The 14,577-nt window shown below is 39.9% G+C and overlaps 1 protein-coding gene across 3 annotated transcripts in view; it reads left to right on the plus strand.

The window, feature by feature from the left end:
• The window catches only part of HPSE2 (heparanase 2 (inactive)), a 573,464-nt gene that overhangs the window by 540,244 nt on the left and 18,643 nt on the right, over positions 1-14,577 (plus strand). For all 3 annotated transcript variants that reach the window (XM_060109459.1, XM_060109548.1, XM_060109631.1), the window contains 2 exons: positions 5,800-5,945; positions 12,726-12,872. In XM_060109459.1, coding sequence (XP_059965442.1) covers positions 5,800-5,945; positions 12,726-12,872 — 293 coding nt within the window. The remainder of the gene's footprint in view (positions 1-5,799; positions 5,946-12,725; positions 12,873-14,577) is intronic.

A 14,577-nucleotide genomic window follows, 5' to 3' on the forward strand; every position in this document is an offset into this window, starting at 1 on the left:
ACAATGGAATATTACTCAGCCATAAAAAGAAACGAAATTGAGTTATTTGTAGCGGGGGCTACTCTTCGTTGCAGTGTTCTCATTGCGGTGGCTTCTCAGCGCAGGCTTCTCTCGTTGTGGAGCACAGGCTCTAGGTGCGCGGGCTTCAGTAGTTGTGGCACACGGGCTCAGTAGTTGTGGCTCACAGGCTCTAGAGCACAGGCTCAGTAGCTGTGGCACAGGGGCTTAGTTGCTCCACGTCATGTGGGATCTTCCCAGACCAGTGCTCGAACCCGTGCCCCTTGCATTGGCAGGCGGATTCTCAACCACTGCGCCACCAGGGAAGCACCAGAAACTGAGATTTAGAGATAATAAATAACTTTCCAGGATTTGAATATATATCTTTCAACTCTAAGCAAATTAATTCTCCACTTTTTGTTTCTCTGTGAAGCCTTCTCGGAATCCCCTGGTCATAAATAATTGTTTTGGCTTCTGAATTCCCTAAGTTCTACGAGTGGTTCCCGCTTCTGTGGTGTTTACTTTAGTCAGCCTCGTTTTACAGAGAATTGCTTACATGTATCTTGACCCCTAGGTTCCTTGAGGACAGGAAGATGTCCTGTTCATCTTAGTATCACTTGGGCTGAGCAGAATATCTGCTTGCCACTGATATGTGCTCAGAACGTGCTTGTAGAATGGGAGATGTATTCGCAGGCCTCACATGGGTGCTCAGAGCCTAAGGCCACAACCCAGCACCCCTTCCCACTCCTAGTTCTGTAGTGTATCACCAAGGGTCTCATGGTCATGCAGTGTGGACCACCCAGGCTGCAAGCCCAAGCCCTTATCACATTTCCATCAGCAGCTGCCCCTTGCCACCTTTCCAGCCTAGTGGTGCACACTCCAAAGCTACAGTCCACTCCCAGGAAGCCAGACTCCAGGTTGAGGTCCACGTAGGTTCTGGCAACAAGACTCCTTCGCTGACCATACACCCCACCCAGACTGGGTCACATGTATGATACTATACGGTCTCATAGATTTCTCCATTACCATTAGTTCTATTGAAATTAATTGCATAACTCATTGGCTTAAGGACTATTTTTCTTGATAAGATTATAAACTTCATGATGGCAAGAACTGTATTTGTCTTATTCACCACTATGTTCCTAATGCCTAGCATGGAGCCTTAAACAGAGTACACATTCCATAACTGAACTCTAGCACCTCCTATAAGCCAGGCACTCTACTAGGCATGGGCTTTAGGAATCAGTAAGTAGTCTTAGACCTTGAGGAACACATGGTTCAGTGATTAATCCAGTAAATTCTGCAACCCTCTGTCAGTTTCTTTCTTTTTCCCATTTATTTTGGTTGAACTTACTCTATATACTGCGTTTTCCAGCTTTCAGACCACAATTGACTTTCTGACAAATACTAAAGAAAAAGAAAAGATTTAAAACCTCTGTCTTTTTCGTGTCATCTGTTATTAGTTTTCCCTCTCCAACTAATAAATGGACTCTATTTTTCTTCAACCTCTTCTCATGTCTGATACACTTAAAGAATGTTTGTTTGGGTCTCTCTTTGTCCCTTGAAAATTGCAGTGCATTCCTTGCTTTGGATTTTTTTCTTGTTGACATGAAAAGCTATTATATTTGCCTTCCTTCTTTATGACTGTTATTGTTTGAAAAGTTCTCTTTCTATGGCATCTTTCATGCACTGTCTTTTTGTTGTTGTTGCTGTTGTTAGATATATATGTGCATTCTTTATTTTTTCCCTATCTCATCTATGCATAAAGATAATATTTTCTGCATTTTCATGTCATTGCCTTAAGAGATATTCAGGAATTATTCCAGTTGTTTAATTTTTTGTGTGATTATATAAATGGCACATATTCATAGCAAAATAAAAGAAAGGAGAAAGGGAGGGAGGGAGGAAGGAAATATAATTTGATTCTGCTGGTTTACATGAGGGAGAGATAAGAACAGTGAGAGAGGGAAAGTGGAGTTTTTTTAAAAAGAGGTAGGCTAAATAGGGAACTGAGAAGAGAATAAGGGTGAGAGAGGAGTCTGAAAGTGGTGCACGGAGCTAAGTAAAGGTGCAAATTTCACATTCACTTTGGCTTTAACCTACTGTCAACTGACTTACCAACCCAAATCCTAGATTCTCCTGAGGGGAATCTACATTCTACTTTGATTAAACACTTAACTATGAAAGAAAAAACTCTAAAAGTTTTAAAAGAAAACATAAAATATCTTTATGAACTAGACATGAGGAAGGACTTCTTAACACAAAAAGGAACAGATATTTTATGCCCACTGGATTGGCAAAAATTAAGAAGTCTGAAAATAACAGATGTTAGCAAGGATGTGGATCACAGGGAACACATACAGACACTGCTGGAGGAAGTGTAAGTTGGAATAATTGGAATCACTTTGGAAAACAGTTTGGCATTATCCTGTAAACCTGAATATTTTTATACCTGCGTGTAACCCAGCAATTCCAGTACTACAGTTTGTACTATAGAACCGTGCTTCTCTTAACTTTGACAAGCATCCAAATCACCTAGAGAGCCACACAATTTGGGAGCCTCACCCCTGGAGATTCTGATTCAGTACATCTAGGATAAAGTCCATGAATTTGCATTCCTAAGGTGCACCCAGGTGATGAGGCACTGCTGGTTTCCAATCACAATTGGAGTAATGCTTCTCCAGATTTCTTCACCTGGGTCTTAGGAAACAGGGACAAGAATGTTCAAAGACACATTGTTCATAATAGCAAAAATCTGGACACAACTCAAATATCTATCAGCGAATAATGGATAAATAAATTGTAGTATTTTTACACAATGGAGTATCATACAATATTGAAAATGAATAAACTGTAAGTACGCGTAACTACCTGGATGAATCGTTGAAGCATAATGTTAAGTGAAAAAAGTAAGTCAAAGAAAACTACATACAGCATGATACCACTTTTATAAAGCTAACAAATTAAATAATATATTGCTTAGGAGCAAATATATATATGTGGATAAAGCTAAACTATGAAGGAAGGGAATGAAAAACATAAAAACGAGAAAAGGAAGACTCACATAACTAAATGCAACAGTGTGGGTATTATGGTAGCTTTTAAGATGGATGGTGGGTTCTCATATGCTTCAGAACTGTCATTAAGTTACATACATTCTCCTGTATATGGAAAACATATACATAAGAACTTGAAGCTATATTTAAAGAAAATTCTCACAGGTTGAAGAAAGGGCTTAGTCTTTCTGATTAAAAGTAGTCCCCAAGTACAGGCAAATTAATGCAGAAACTCACATTGACACATTCCTGGTAAAAATTCAAATATCAAAGATAAAACATGACTCCTATAAGCATCCTGGCAGGACACAAAAGATAGAAAACAAACAGGCTAACCAAACATAGAAAAAAATTCATGCTAGCTTCCAACTTCTCTGCAACAACTGCTGCAAAAATGAATTTCAGAATTTATTTGGAAAAATAAATGAATATGACTAATTAAGGAACATTTGAACAAAGAAAAGAAAATTATAATGAAATGAACTTGAATCTCTAGATATTAAATGCTAACTATAATAATGAAAATGATATGAAACTGATTTTTTTTAAAGAGAGTTCAGTGGAAGAGAATAGAAAATCCAGACACGGAATTACATATAACATTTCTTATCAGTATATGTATCATGATATACATATCATAAACTATTATATATGACATATGCATATATTTATATATGTTTATATGTGTTATATATAACATGATTTTAAATATATGTTATACAATACACATTATTATATATAATTATATATCATTTATATTATATATCACAATGTATATTATATTGTATATATGTGTGTATGTATTATATATCTGTATATGTATATATAGTATATATGTATTATAATATATATATACACATTATACCATATCATATATTGTATAATATATACAATATACATTATAATACAATATAGTATATATAGTATATTATATATTAGATAATAACAGACATGATAATGTATAATATTATATAATATAAACATTTATATTTCATATGTATAAATTTTTGTTTGTGATAAAGGTGGATTTAGGGATAGGTTATTCACTATATGATGCTACAACAACTAGTAGATAATTTAGACAATAGTAAAGTTAGTACCATACACCAAAATATTTTTCAGTGAATTAAAAGCTTAAATTTTTAAATGATAATATAAAAAGAACTAGAAAGAATATCAATGAAGATTGATCTTACCCTTGTGCGAGGAAGGACTTTCCAAGAATAAAAGAAAAGGAAGAAATCAAAAGAAAAAATTGATATATTTTTCTATAAAACTTTTTGAAATTCTTCATGTCAAAAAAATCATAAAAAGTGATAAAAAGCAAACTACAAATTTGGACAGGATATTTGTTTCATAAATATTCCAAAGGATTCTTACCACTAATATTAAAAGATATGTTACAAATCAATGAGAAAAAGGTGGACATCCCACTGGAAATACTGTGACTGTGATAATCTCTTCACAAAGATTCCTTCAAATCAAAGACACAGAAATTGTAGTCAAGTAAGAGCAATGAATTTTTTTTTTCATCTATATGATTGACAATGATGAAATATTTGCCATTTTAAATATAAGGAAACCATATTTAACAGCCATCCTAAGTCCACTTAAAGTTAATTAAGGTAAATGGGCAAGGCTTAGTGCTCAGGGCAGATTTGGAGCTATTCTGGAGACAAACGAGCTCTGGGACTTTGTTCTGATTTATTCAATTCACCAGACATTTTTAAGCAGCTGATGTTATAGATGACCACAAAAGGGGAAAAAAAAAGATTATTAAAAGATGAAGGCTGAGAAGACATGATTGATGTCTTTAAGATCTTGAATAGCATGCCTGCACTGAAGAGTATGTTCACTGAATTCCAGAAATGGGGGGAGGGGGGAAGCTCCTAAACAAATTAGGAGGCCCTATTTACATGGTGAGTTATAAACACTGAAGTCATTACCCCATAATAGGGTTTAAGAGCAAATACAAAACAAATACAAAATATGTTTTGTATCCAATATAAAAATAAAACATGATAATAGCAAATACAGTAGAAATTAAGGTGGTGGCATTACATAGGCATTTGTAAGTTCAAACACCTGTGTGGATTACAGATTATTTATTAATCAGCTACAAATGGACCCTGGAATGTTTAAAATCACCACATTGTTTTTAGTTTAGAATTATTGAGGATGACCAAGAATTAGCACCATGGTTTGCAGACATTCTTCTGTTTGTATTTTCGCCTCTGGAATCAGGACTCTGGTCTCCTGTCTGAAGGAACTTCATCCTCCTCCCACCACATTAAGAGTGACAATATGTGGAGGATGATATGTTGGATTCTCACATTGGTGACAATCCTAAAGATTGGAAATCTTCCATTCTATAATTAAACAGAAGTCATAAACCAGTATGAAAGTAAAGTCATAGGAAAAGAAAGTTGAAAATTCAAGGCCCAGCTGGTTGGTCTTTTATATGTGAAAAACTGATTCATTTGCTTTGTATGCCACTCGGGGTTCGCCCCACTGACAGTTCCTCATCTGGCCAGTTGCAAAGGCCACTTTAGATAATGCCCACTTCTTTATGAACCAAAGATGAGTGCTTCATTGGGGTGACCATGCTTACAGGGTTAGGGTCTCGCTGGTCCTGATTCACCATACTCCTGGTAAGAAGTGGATTCTGGCCTGCGTGTTTGTATGTTTAGTCAGAACACCCGAATGTGTGTCTATCTCTGACTCTCTGCCTCTCTATTCTCCTCAGGACTACTGGCTCTCTCTCCTTTACAAGCGCCTGATTGGCCCCAAAGTCTTGGCTGTGCATGTGGCTGGGCTCCAGCGGAAGCCACGGCCAGGCCGAGTGATCCGGGACAAACTAAGGATTTATGCTCACTGCACAAACCACCACAAGTAAGTCTGCAGAGAGACGGCACAGAAAGCCACCCCTGGGGAGCTTCAGGCCCCTTTGAGAATTTCATACATGGGACCCCTTCAAGACTTATTGAAAACCACTTCTGGATTCACTTTACCTGCTCTTGGCAGGTTTCAAATGATTTCTGATAAACAGCTTTTTCTCCAAGTAAACCCCCTCTCTCACACTTACAGGATTTATTCATAAAATGTTCATAAAAATACATGCCATTTGTTCATTTACTTCATCCAACAAATTTTTACTGAGCATTTTCTCTCAGCCAGTTGATGTAATGTCCAGGAGGCTTATTTGTATGCCTATGCCTGAACCAAGGGTAGAGATATAAAATCTGTTCCTAAGATACACCAGGAGAGCTTGAGGAAATAAGTCTACATCTCTAAGATGCATTTTGGAGAGCTATACCACTAGAAACCTAACCATATACCAGTGCATCCCAAGCTGAGAGCACCCAAAAGTAGTCAGGCCAGCTTTAGAGCTATTTCAGTATTTGGAAAACCTTTCCAGCTATTTTAAAGGCTAAATAAAATCTAGGCTTCCTTTTATTAGGGGGCCGGACTTTGAACAATCAGCACGGTAACAGGTATGATTATCCTCTTTTTCATCTGAAGCTCTGGTTACCAGAGTTGTCTTTTAAAAAATAGGAAAAATAGTTAGTAAATAAATAAAGTTTGGCAGATAAAATATTTTAAAACGTGAGGTTCATAAGGTAAAAACTTAAAACTGAGCCTAAAGCAAAACCCATCAGACCAAATATGGCTTTCTTCCATCACTTTCTATTTAAGGAACAGAGTAGGCAGCTCTGGAAGTAAGAACTTTTCTCTTCCTGCAGAGAAACCTTGTGTGGAGTGGGAGTGAGGGAGAAGGAAGCAAGTGCCTCCAGCCAGATCTTCATTCCAGTGAGCCTGTCAGGAGCTGATCATGGGTAGTGGAGGCACAAAGAGCTCCAGTGGTCAGGTTACAACAGACGCTCCTTCCCCTTCCTTGATGACAGAGGAGCCAAGCCAGTTAATTTATCAGGATAAGATTTTTCAAAGAATCACTCTGAGCATAGGGGGGTCAGGGGCCAGTTGTCTTGTCTGTAGATACAAGTGCCTATTGTGGATGAGCGGAGGCTGGTTTGGGCAGAGGCCAGAGGCTTTCAACGTCCCTTTTGCTCAACAGGAAGCTCAATCCAATACCTGACAGAGAGTGGCTGCTTTATGGCCTTGGCTGGAGTTATCTGATCACCACACAAGGAAACATTGTATTCCTTGTCTCCACCCTGGCCTTGAGGTAACCACCCAAAAGGTGGACCCCCAGCTTCAAGAGAGAAAAATTACTCTTGGCACCTTTTGTCTCTTTTGGGAAGCACATCAGTATATGCCCTTTATACTACAGGTCTGAGGACACAGGGGAAAATGTCAGTAGCCAAGCCACGGGCTTAGCAGGATTTGAGGGTCTTCACAGAGGTCTCCTCACATTGTTTAATCCCAGTGTTCATCCTGACGTTCTTTGACATTCTTGTAGGAAGTTGTCACTAATATTCTGAATATCCCGTGCCCTCAGGGCCAGTGCCTCATGCATTTTTGTATTCTTGGTGTCCAATAGAGTGACTGGCCTGAGGAAGGTCTCAGTGAATGTTTGATGAATGGGCGAGTGAATGAATGCAGAAATAGGGCATCAAGACATCACTGATGATTTACAGTTATAGCTCTCTTTCCCTTTGCTGTTACCACACTGGCCAGAAGGAAGGGGTGTGGTGGAATGGTTAAGAATTCTGCCATTCACTAGCATCAAATCATTCATTGTATTCAATATTCTCTCTCCATCACCAGGTCTCCTCTGCTTTCTATGGAATGTCACTCCAGAACCTCTCTGGGGAAACGGTGCCACTGTGCTTCTGTCAGTTCCATCCCTCTTTCTCCCTGTTACATAAAAGAAAGAAATGACTTTACTAATCTATTCCACAGATGACCTTAGTGATTACTGGGGTGAAGGTCTTTTTGTTCCTATTAGAGAAGAAAGCCCACAGTGGATACGCTGAGCTGGCTGAGTTTGCAGATCTTCTCCATGTCAGTGGGTGTCCGGTGCCTTAGATAGGTGGGCACAAAGATAGAAGTGTCTCTGCTCCTTCTCTGTGGGAAGCCACGTGCCCTGTCTGTGCCCCCTCATCCTCCACAGCAGTCACGAGGAAGCACTCCTGGTTCACTTAGTTTATTTGTGGCCAAGGAGGCCAAGGTCACAGAAATGTCACAGAGTGGGCATGTTAGCTTCACACTGTCCAGTCTTGACCAATACTCTGAAAATATATATCCTTGCTCAAAATAGGGAATTGGGTGAGAAAGTGTAAGTTTACCAGTAGAATAAACCAAAGAAGGGCTCTTTTAAAATAACTCCTGCACTCCAATCTGTATTGAACACTTGCTATGTGCCAAGCATCTTGCCAGATATTCGCATTTGTATTATCGTATTAAATTCCAAAGGTTCTATGGTATCACACGTATAGGCAAGTAGCAACATTAGTGATGTAAAGATTTTTACATTTGGAAAGAATCCTTAGAGATCTTTGGCCTGGTGTCCTATATAACACAGAAATGCCCTTTACAATCTCCCTGACAGCCATGAACCTCTACTTGGATACCTCACTCCCTCTCATGGCATCTCTTACACTGTGGGTCATTTCTGACCTAGTAGACCATTGTCTTTTATGACTGATTTAGGATAAAGAGTTAGATACTCATACCAACACTAGCAGGTGCTTTTCTGCTTTCTGTTCTAGAGCCAACAAATTAGAACACTGGCAGCATAGCAGTTCTCACCCTAAGTCTTCTTATTCAGAGAACGAATAAGTTTTGACTAGGAAACCTTCTTTTTCTAAACCATTCTGCTAATACAATGTATGTTTCTGGGAGGAGCTGAGGTCCTTAGCCAAGTTCAGAACCAATTGGAGCCTGGTGGATACTGAAGCAAAATTGAGCCTTTTGGGGTTCAAGTTCGTTTATTATTGGCAAAGCACAACTTCCTGTTTTTCAGAAGAAGTTTTTTTAAAGACTCATAAAACGGTTCCTGAGGCTTCTTGGACATCAAATCACTCTTACAAAACAATATTTTGTTGAGTTAAGTGTAAATGAATCAGAAACATGTGGATCAAATTTCCCTTAAAATACACAGCGGCTTTGAAATTAGGGAAAAAGATGTTTGGGAAAACATGGCCTGACTTTTACCGAACCCAAGAACTTTGAATTAGATTTGGAGACAATGGGCCAACACAGTTTTCAAACACATAGACTTTCACTGGAAATGGCCACGAATTTCAAAGCATCACCCTCCCTTCCCTTTCCTAGTCTCCCAGCTTCACTGGAGACATTTCTAGAACAGGGACTGTTTTTCATCCGTAAATCAAGATGCACCTCCCCATATGACACCACTCGCCTCTTCTATCCATGATATTCCAGTCCCAGTCCCCACTCCTGACTCACTTCCTCCCCCTCCCACATGGCAACATAGGGATGTCAGGCAGCAAAAGAACAGCCAGAAAGATGAACTCCAGATACATGCATTCTCTGCTGGTGACAAAGTCTTACCATGAGTGAGACATGGAACAAGACAGATGTTCTACCAGACAGAAGGGGCATTAACTAAGAGAACCAAAAGCTCCTTGGACTTGACAACATCAGAAGGTCATCAGTTGCCTCCAGTCCACACCTTCAGTAAGACCCCATTTCCTTAGGGAACAGATAGTCCTCCAAGATTATTTTCCTGTCGGCAGAGAATGTACATTCTTCAGGAATCTGGATTCTCAACCTAGTACTTTCAGGTTGGTGCTGTATTCCCCAGCCAAGAATGTGTCTTCACAGCCAAAGGCCTCTGCTTAATGTCCTTGCCCATCAGCCAAGCAGGGAAAGCGATGACCGAGGGGGTCTTCAATGCCAGTTCCTACCTGAGGAGGCTCCGTGAGCTCGGTGAGAGCCTCGGCAAGTTGGTGTCTGGGCTGGCTTTCAGTACTGGCTTGTCTCCCCCAGTGGAACTGTGTAAATGGAAATCAGACCACTGCTGAGCAGCTTGAAAAGATAGCTTTCCCTAAAGCAGTGGTGTGATTTCAGGTCTCCCTCCCACCCACCACTTCCCCACATCCCTCCCTTCTCCTCTGCCATCTCCAAGGGCTCATTCTGCCCCAGCTCTGCAGAGGAGAAACTCCTAAATGCAAACACGCAGCTCTGTCTGCCTCTGCTGCTAGCCTTTGAGAAGGTTGTTTGATGGGAGTTAGCAGAAGGCTTTCCCACAGTCTGTGAAAATTGGTACTCATCATGCATGCCTGCTTTTGCTCACACGCTGAAGCCCGCAGTGCCTGTAGTTAATGATGTCTTCCTCAGTTTTGCACACAGCTAAGCTAAGCTTAAAGCCCACCAATGGAATTTAGCTGGTGTTCTTTAATGTTGGTAGATGCTAACATTGGCTAGCAGCATCTTTCTTCAGATCTCTGATGACACAAGTGTGCACACATAAATTGGCATTCTCTTCTGACCTAACTCATTGGCTCCAAAAGCTAGTTCACATGCTTCAGGGGACTGAGAAGAAGGACCAGAGGAGGAGGGACCAAATAGAAGAGTCATTTAATAATTTATCAGAATATCAACTCAGGTATCCAAAAAACCTTGAATGCAATAATGTACCCTCCTACAGATGCAAGCAAAATCATCGGACACACAGCCAAAAGGGTATACTCTGGGAATTCTTCTCATAACCTTAATGGATTGCTCTAGGCAAGTGGTTCCCAAACCAAACTCATCTGCCAAATATCCTGGAAAGATTTTTTTTTAATATCGATTCCGAGATCCCAATCACAAATGGATTAAATAAAGGGATGAGACCTGGAAACTGTATTCTGTATTTTTTTTAATCCAAGTTATCACAGTGACTGGCCCTTGGTCACTCAACTCTTAATTAGCACATTTAGAGGCATAGATGAGTGACCCAGAGGCTGAGGTGTGCTGTTTCTGCAGAGAATGATATTTTCCTGTGGGCACAGTTGACTTAGAGTTGCTCTGAATTTCTCCTTTGAAAGCAGGACGGGGCCATTTTTAAAACCTGTGCTGGTTTAAAAGGATTCCAAAACAGTGAATAGTTATATAATCATGGGGTAGGTAAAGTAGCAAAAGTAGAAATCAAAAAGGTCAATAAATTTGACTGCCTAGAAGTTTTGAACTTTTATACTTCAGAATACAATGCAAACAAACTGAATCAGTCAAAGAAAACTGGGAAAAAATTTGCAATTTACATGCAAACAAAGGATCACTATCTTTAATAAATAAATAGTTTTTATACATCAATAGAAAAATGGGCAAAGGGCATGAATAGTTCACAAAAGAGGAAATGAAATGGCAAAGAGGCAAATGAAAAAAGAATACTGTGCCTCAGTGTGAATTTTTTAAAAATACAAATTCATACAACATTGAAATCCCATTATCACCTCTCAGGTTGAGAAAGATATCTTAAAAAGTTAATATCCAGTGTTCTTAGGGGTATGAGGATATGGGTGCTCTCATACATAGGTGATCAGAGCAAACTGATACAAGCTTTCTAGATAATATCAATATTATCAAAATCTGTATATTAGTCAGTGTAGACGAGGTTATGCTCTGATAACAAAGGACCTCCAAATCTCCATGGCTTTCAATAAGAAAATGTATTTCTCTTTCACACTACTTGTCTGTCATGGCTCAGCTGTATCTCTTCTCCACATCATCCTCATTCCAGGATGCAGATCAAGAGAGCAGCCTCTATCAAGAACATTGTCAGTCTTCTGGCAGAGGGAAAAGAGACATGGCAAAATATGGGTTGCTTACTAAAGCCTCTGCCCCAGAGGTTTTAACATGTCCACCCACATTGCATTGACCAAAGCCAATCATGTGATCACTCTAGTGTTCAACAGAGCAGGGACAAAAAAATCTTCCCACAGAGAGGGGCACCAACTGGGCATGAACCGGATTTGGTGAGGAATCATACACTGCATTCCCTTTGACCTAGTGTTTCCAACTTCCAGCACTTTATCCATCAGAAATAATCATGAAGTGCAAAAAGTTTATATAAATGAAGTCTGCATCACATAATTTATAATGGCAAAAAATTAAAAACAACATAAGTCCCCAAAGGAGGAGCCTAGTTAAATAAATTTCTATGATTGAAGAACTTAATATTCTTTTATAAGTAAAGAATATATAATAACAATAACATGGCAGCATGTTTAAGATGTTCACGAACTAAAAAAACTGGTGAACAGTGTGATCCCAATTATGTAAAAACTGAGAAATATATATGTATGTGTCAAAGAACTCAGTAAATATTTGTTGAATTAATAAACTAAAAAATACTGGAAGGGTGTCTACCAAAATGTTATTGTATCTTAAGACACTTGGATTATGGGGGATTTTTCTTTTTCTTCTCTGTGTTTCTCTATATTTTTCCTCTTTTTTTTCCAGTCAGCATATTTTACCTCCATATTCAGAAAAAGATATTTTGTTTTCTAAAATTATTGCAATACATTTAAACAAAAACAAAAGGGGTGTGGTGGGAAGTGGGTATCTTCTTTGCAGGACACCACAGTAACAAGGCCTTCCTGTCTTTGAAGGGCTAGGATGGCCAAGAACCATAAAATAAGTGCCCATTCCTGGGGTAGTCCTGTTTCGTGCAGCCTGTAAATGATCTAGAAGCATCTAACAGACCACTGTGTTTCCATCTTTCCCTCTCTCTCTTTCTCTCTGTCTCTCTCTGGATATCAGCCACAACTATGTTCGAGGGTCCATTACACTTTTTATCATCAACTTGCACCGATCAAGAAAGAAAATTAAACTGGCCGGGACTCTCAGGGACAAGCTTGTGCACCAGTACCTACTGCAGCCCTATGGACAGGAGGGCCTGAAGTCCAAGTAAGTGCCAACCTGGAAATAGCTTAGGAGCGAGTGCAGCAGGAGGTGGGTGTGCAGGGAGCTGGAGTGCCGCTTTGCTGAGGGCACCAAGGCTGCTGCTAATTCACTCAGGGACTGCTTACTCCCTTTAGGACCCTTGTCAAGCCCCTCCCTGTCTCTAGGCTTAGAGTCCCCAACCATAAAGTCAAACGATGGACAAAATATATCTCAACAAGGACACTCTTGGATTCTGGACCACAGGATTCTTCATTATGCAGGTTGATCACATTTTAAGCTACTTAGCATCCTTGGTCCCTACCCACTAAATGCTAATAGCACCCCCAGTCATGTGACAACCAAAAACAGTGGTAGTTAAGAACCACATCCATTCCAGCTGTAACATTCTGTAATGCTGTAACTCCCTGTTTGTCTCCATCTACAAACCTTGTGGGGCTTAAAGGAAGGAGCACTGGACAAAGGATCAGAAGTTCAGAGATTAGGAGTCAGTTCTAATGAATTAAAAATTTGGATTTAATTAAAAGATTTAATTTGGGGTTAATTTGGATTAATTTTTAATTTAATAAAAAAATAAATGTAAATAAAACCCTGGAGAAATAAATAAAATAAAATCACTGTAAGAATGAAAAAAGAGTCAATTCTGCCCCTAACTTTATAGTTTTGGGCACATCACCTCTCTGGAACGCAGTTTCCTTATCTGAACATTAGGAGAGAAATTATATTCTGGGGGCTCTGTAGTCTCTTCAAACTCTGTAATACTCTACCTCCCTCAGTCTCTTCTAGAGACTTTGGCAACACAGAAAGCAGCTCTAGGCCACCCCATCCTGGAGGAAGGCCTCCCAGGAAGGGTATGGGATGCTGTACAAACTGGGAGCGCTCCCATTCCATTTTAATGTTTACCAAGTTTAACAAAGCTATAAACTTGGAGCAGGTGGCTTGTGTTCCCACAGCTGCCCACAACTATTTGCACTATAATTGTTTGCTGTTTCACTGCAACCTTGGTGGCTTGCATTTGGTTTCCAACTGTATGCAATGGGAACAAAACACCATCTGGGAAGTTACTTATTGAGCCTCTTTAGCCCACGCTAGATCTGTATTCAGTCTTCGTTCACATACTGGCTCTTTTTTCTGGCTCTAAGTACGTTGCTCCCACTTTTCTTTCCCCTCAATCCTATCTATCCCAGCAGAACTCCCGTGAGCATTTTATCCCCTCTCTCCATTTCCCAGTAGTTCATGACTGGTGTGCTGAGTTCCTGGTCTTCATTCTAGGCAGGAGACTCGGTTCTGGTTCACTAAATAACCGGGGCAAATCCTTTAACCTTAACCCCTAAGCCTCAGTTTCCTCATCTGCAAAATTCAAGAGTTGTTATATATTTGGTAAGGTCCCTTCTGGCTCTAAAATTCTCATCCTGGTCTGATCTTCTGAGGCCCGTATGTTTAAGTCTCCCACTGCCATTCAGTAATGACTCACAAAGTCACGTCTGGCAAAGGGACTGACTCCTCGGCAGTGACTGTGACAGTTCAGGGTCCTCTAGAACCCAAGATATTAGGAGCTGAGCCTGCCCAATGTCAGGAAGACCACGTGTACCACGTGGAAGGAACCGACCAAATGCCTTAGTCTAACAGGCTGAGGTGTCAATCCCAGCTCTACCACTTGCTGGCTGTGTCCTGAGGCAAGTTACATCATCTCTCTGAGCCTCAGTTTCTT

The sequence above is a fragment of the Mesoplodon densirostris genome, chromosome 1 (assembly GCF_025265405.1).
Source record: "Mesoplodon densirostris isolate mMesDen1 chromosome 1, mMesDen1 primary haplotype, whole genome shotgun sequence".
NCBI classification, from domain to species: Eukaryota; Metazoa; Chordata; class Mammalia; order Artiodactyla; family Ziphiidae; genus Mesoplodon; species Mesoplodon densirostris.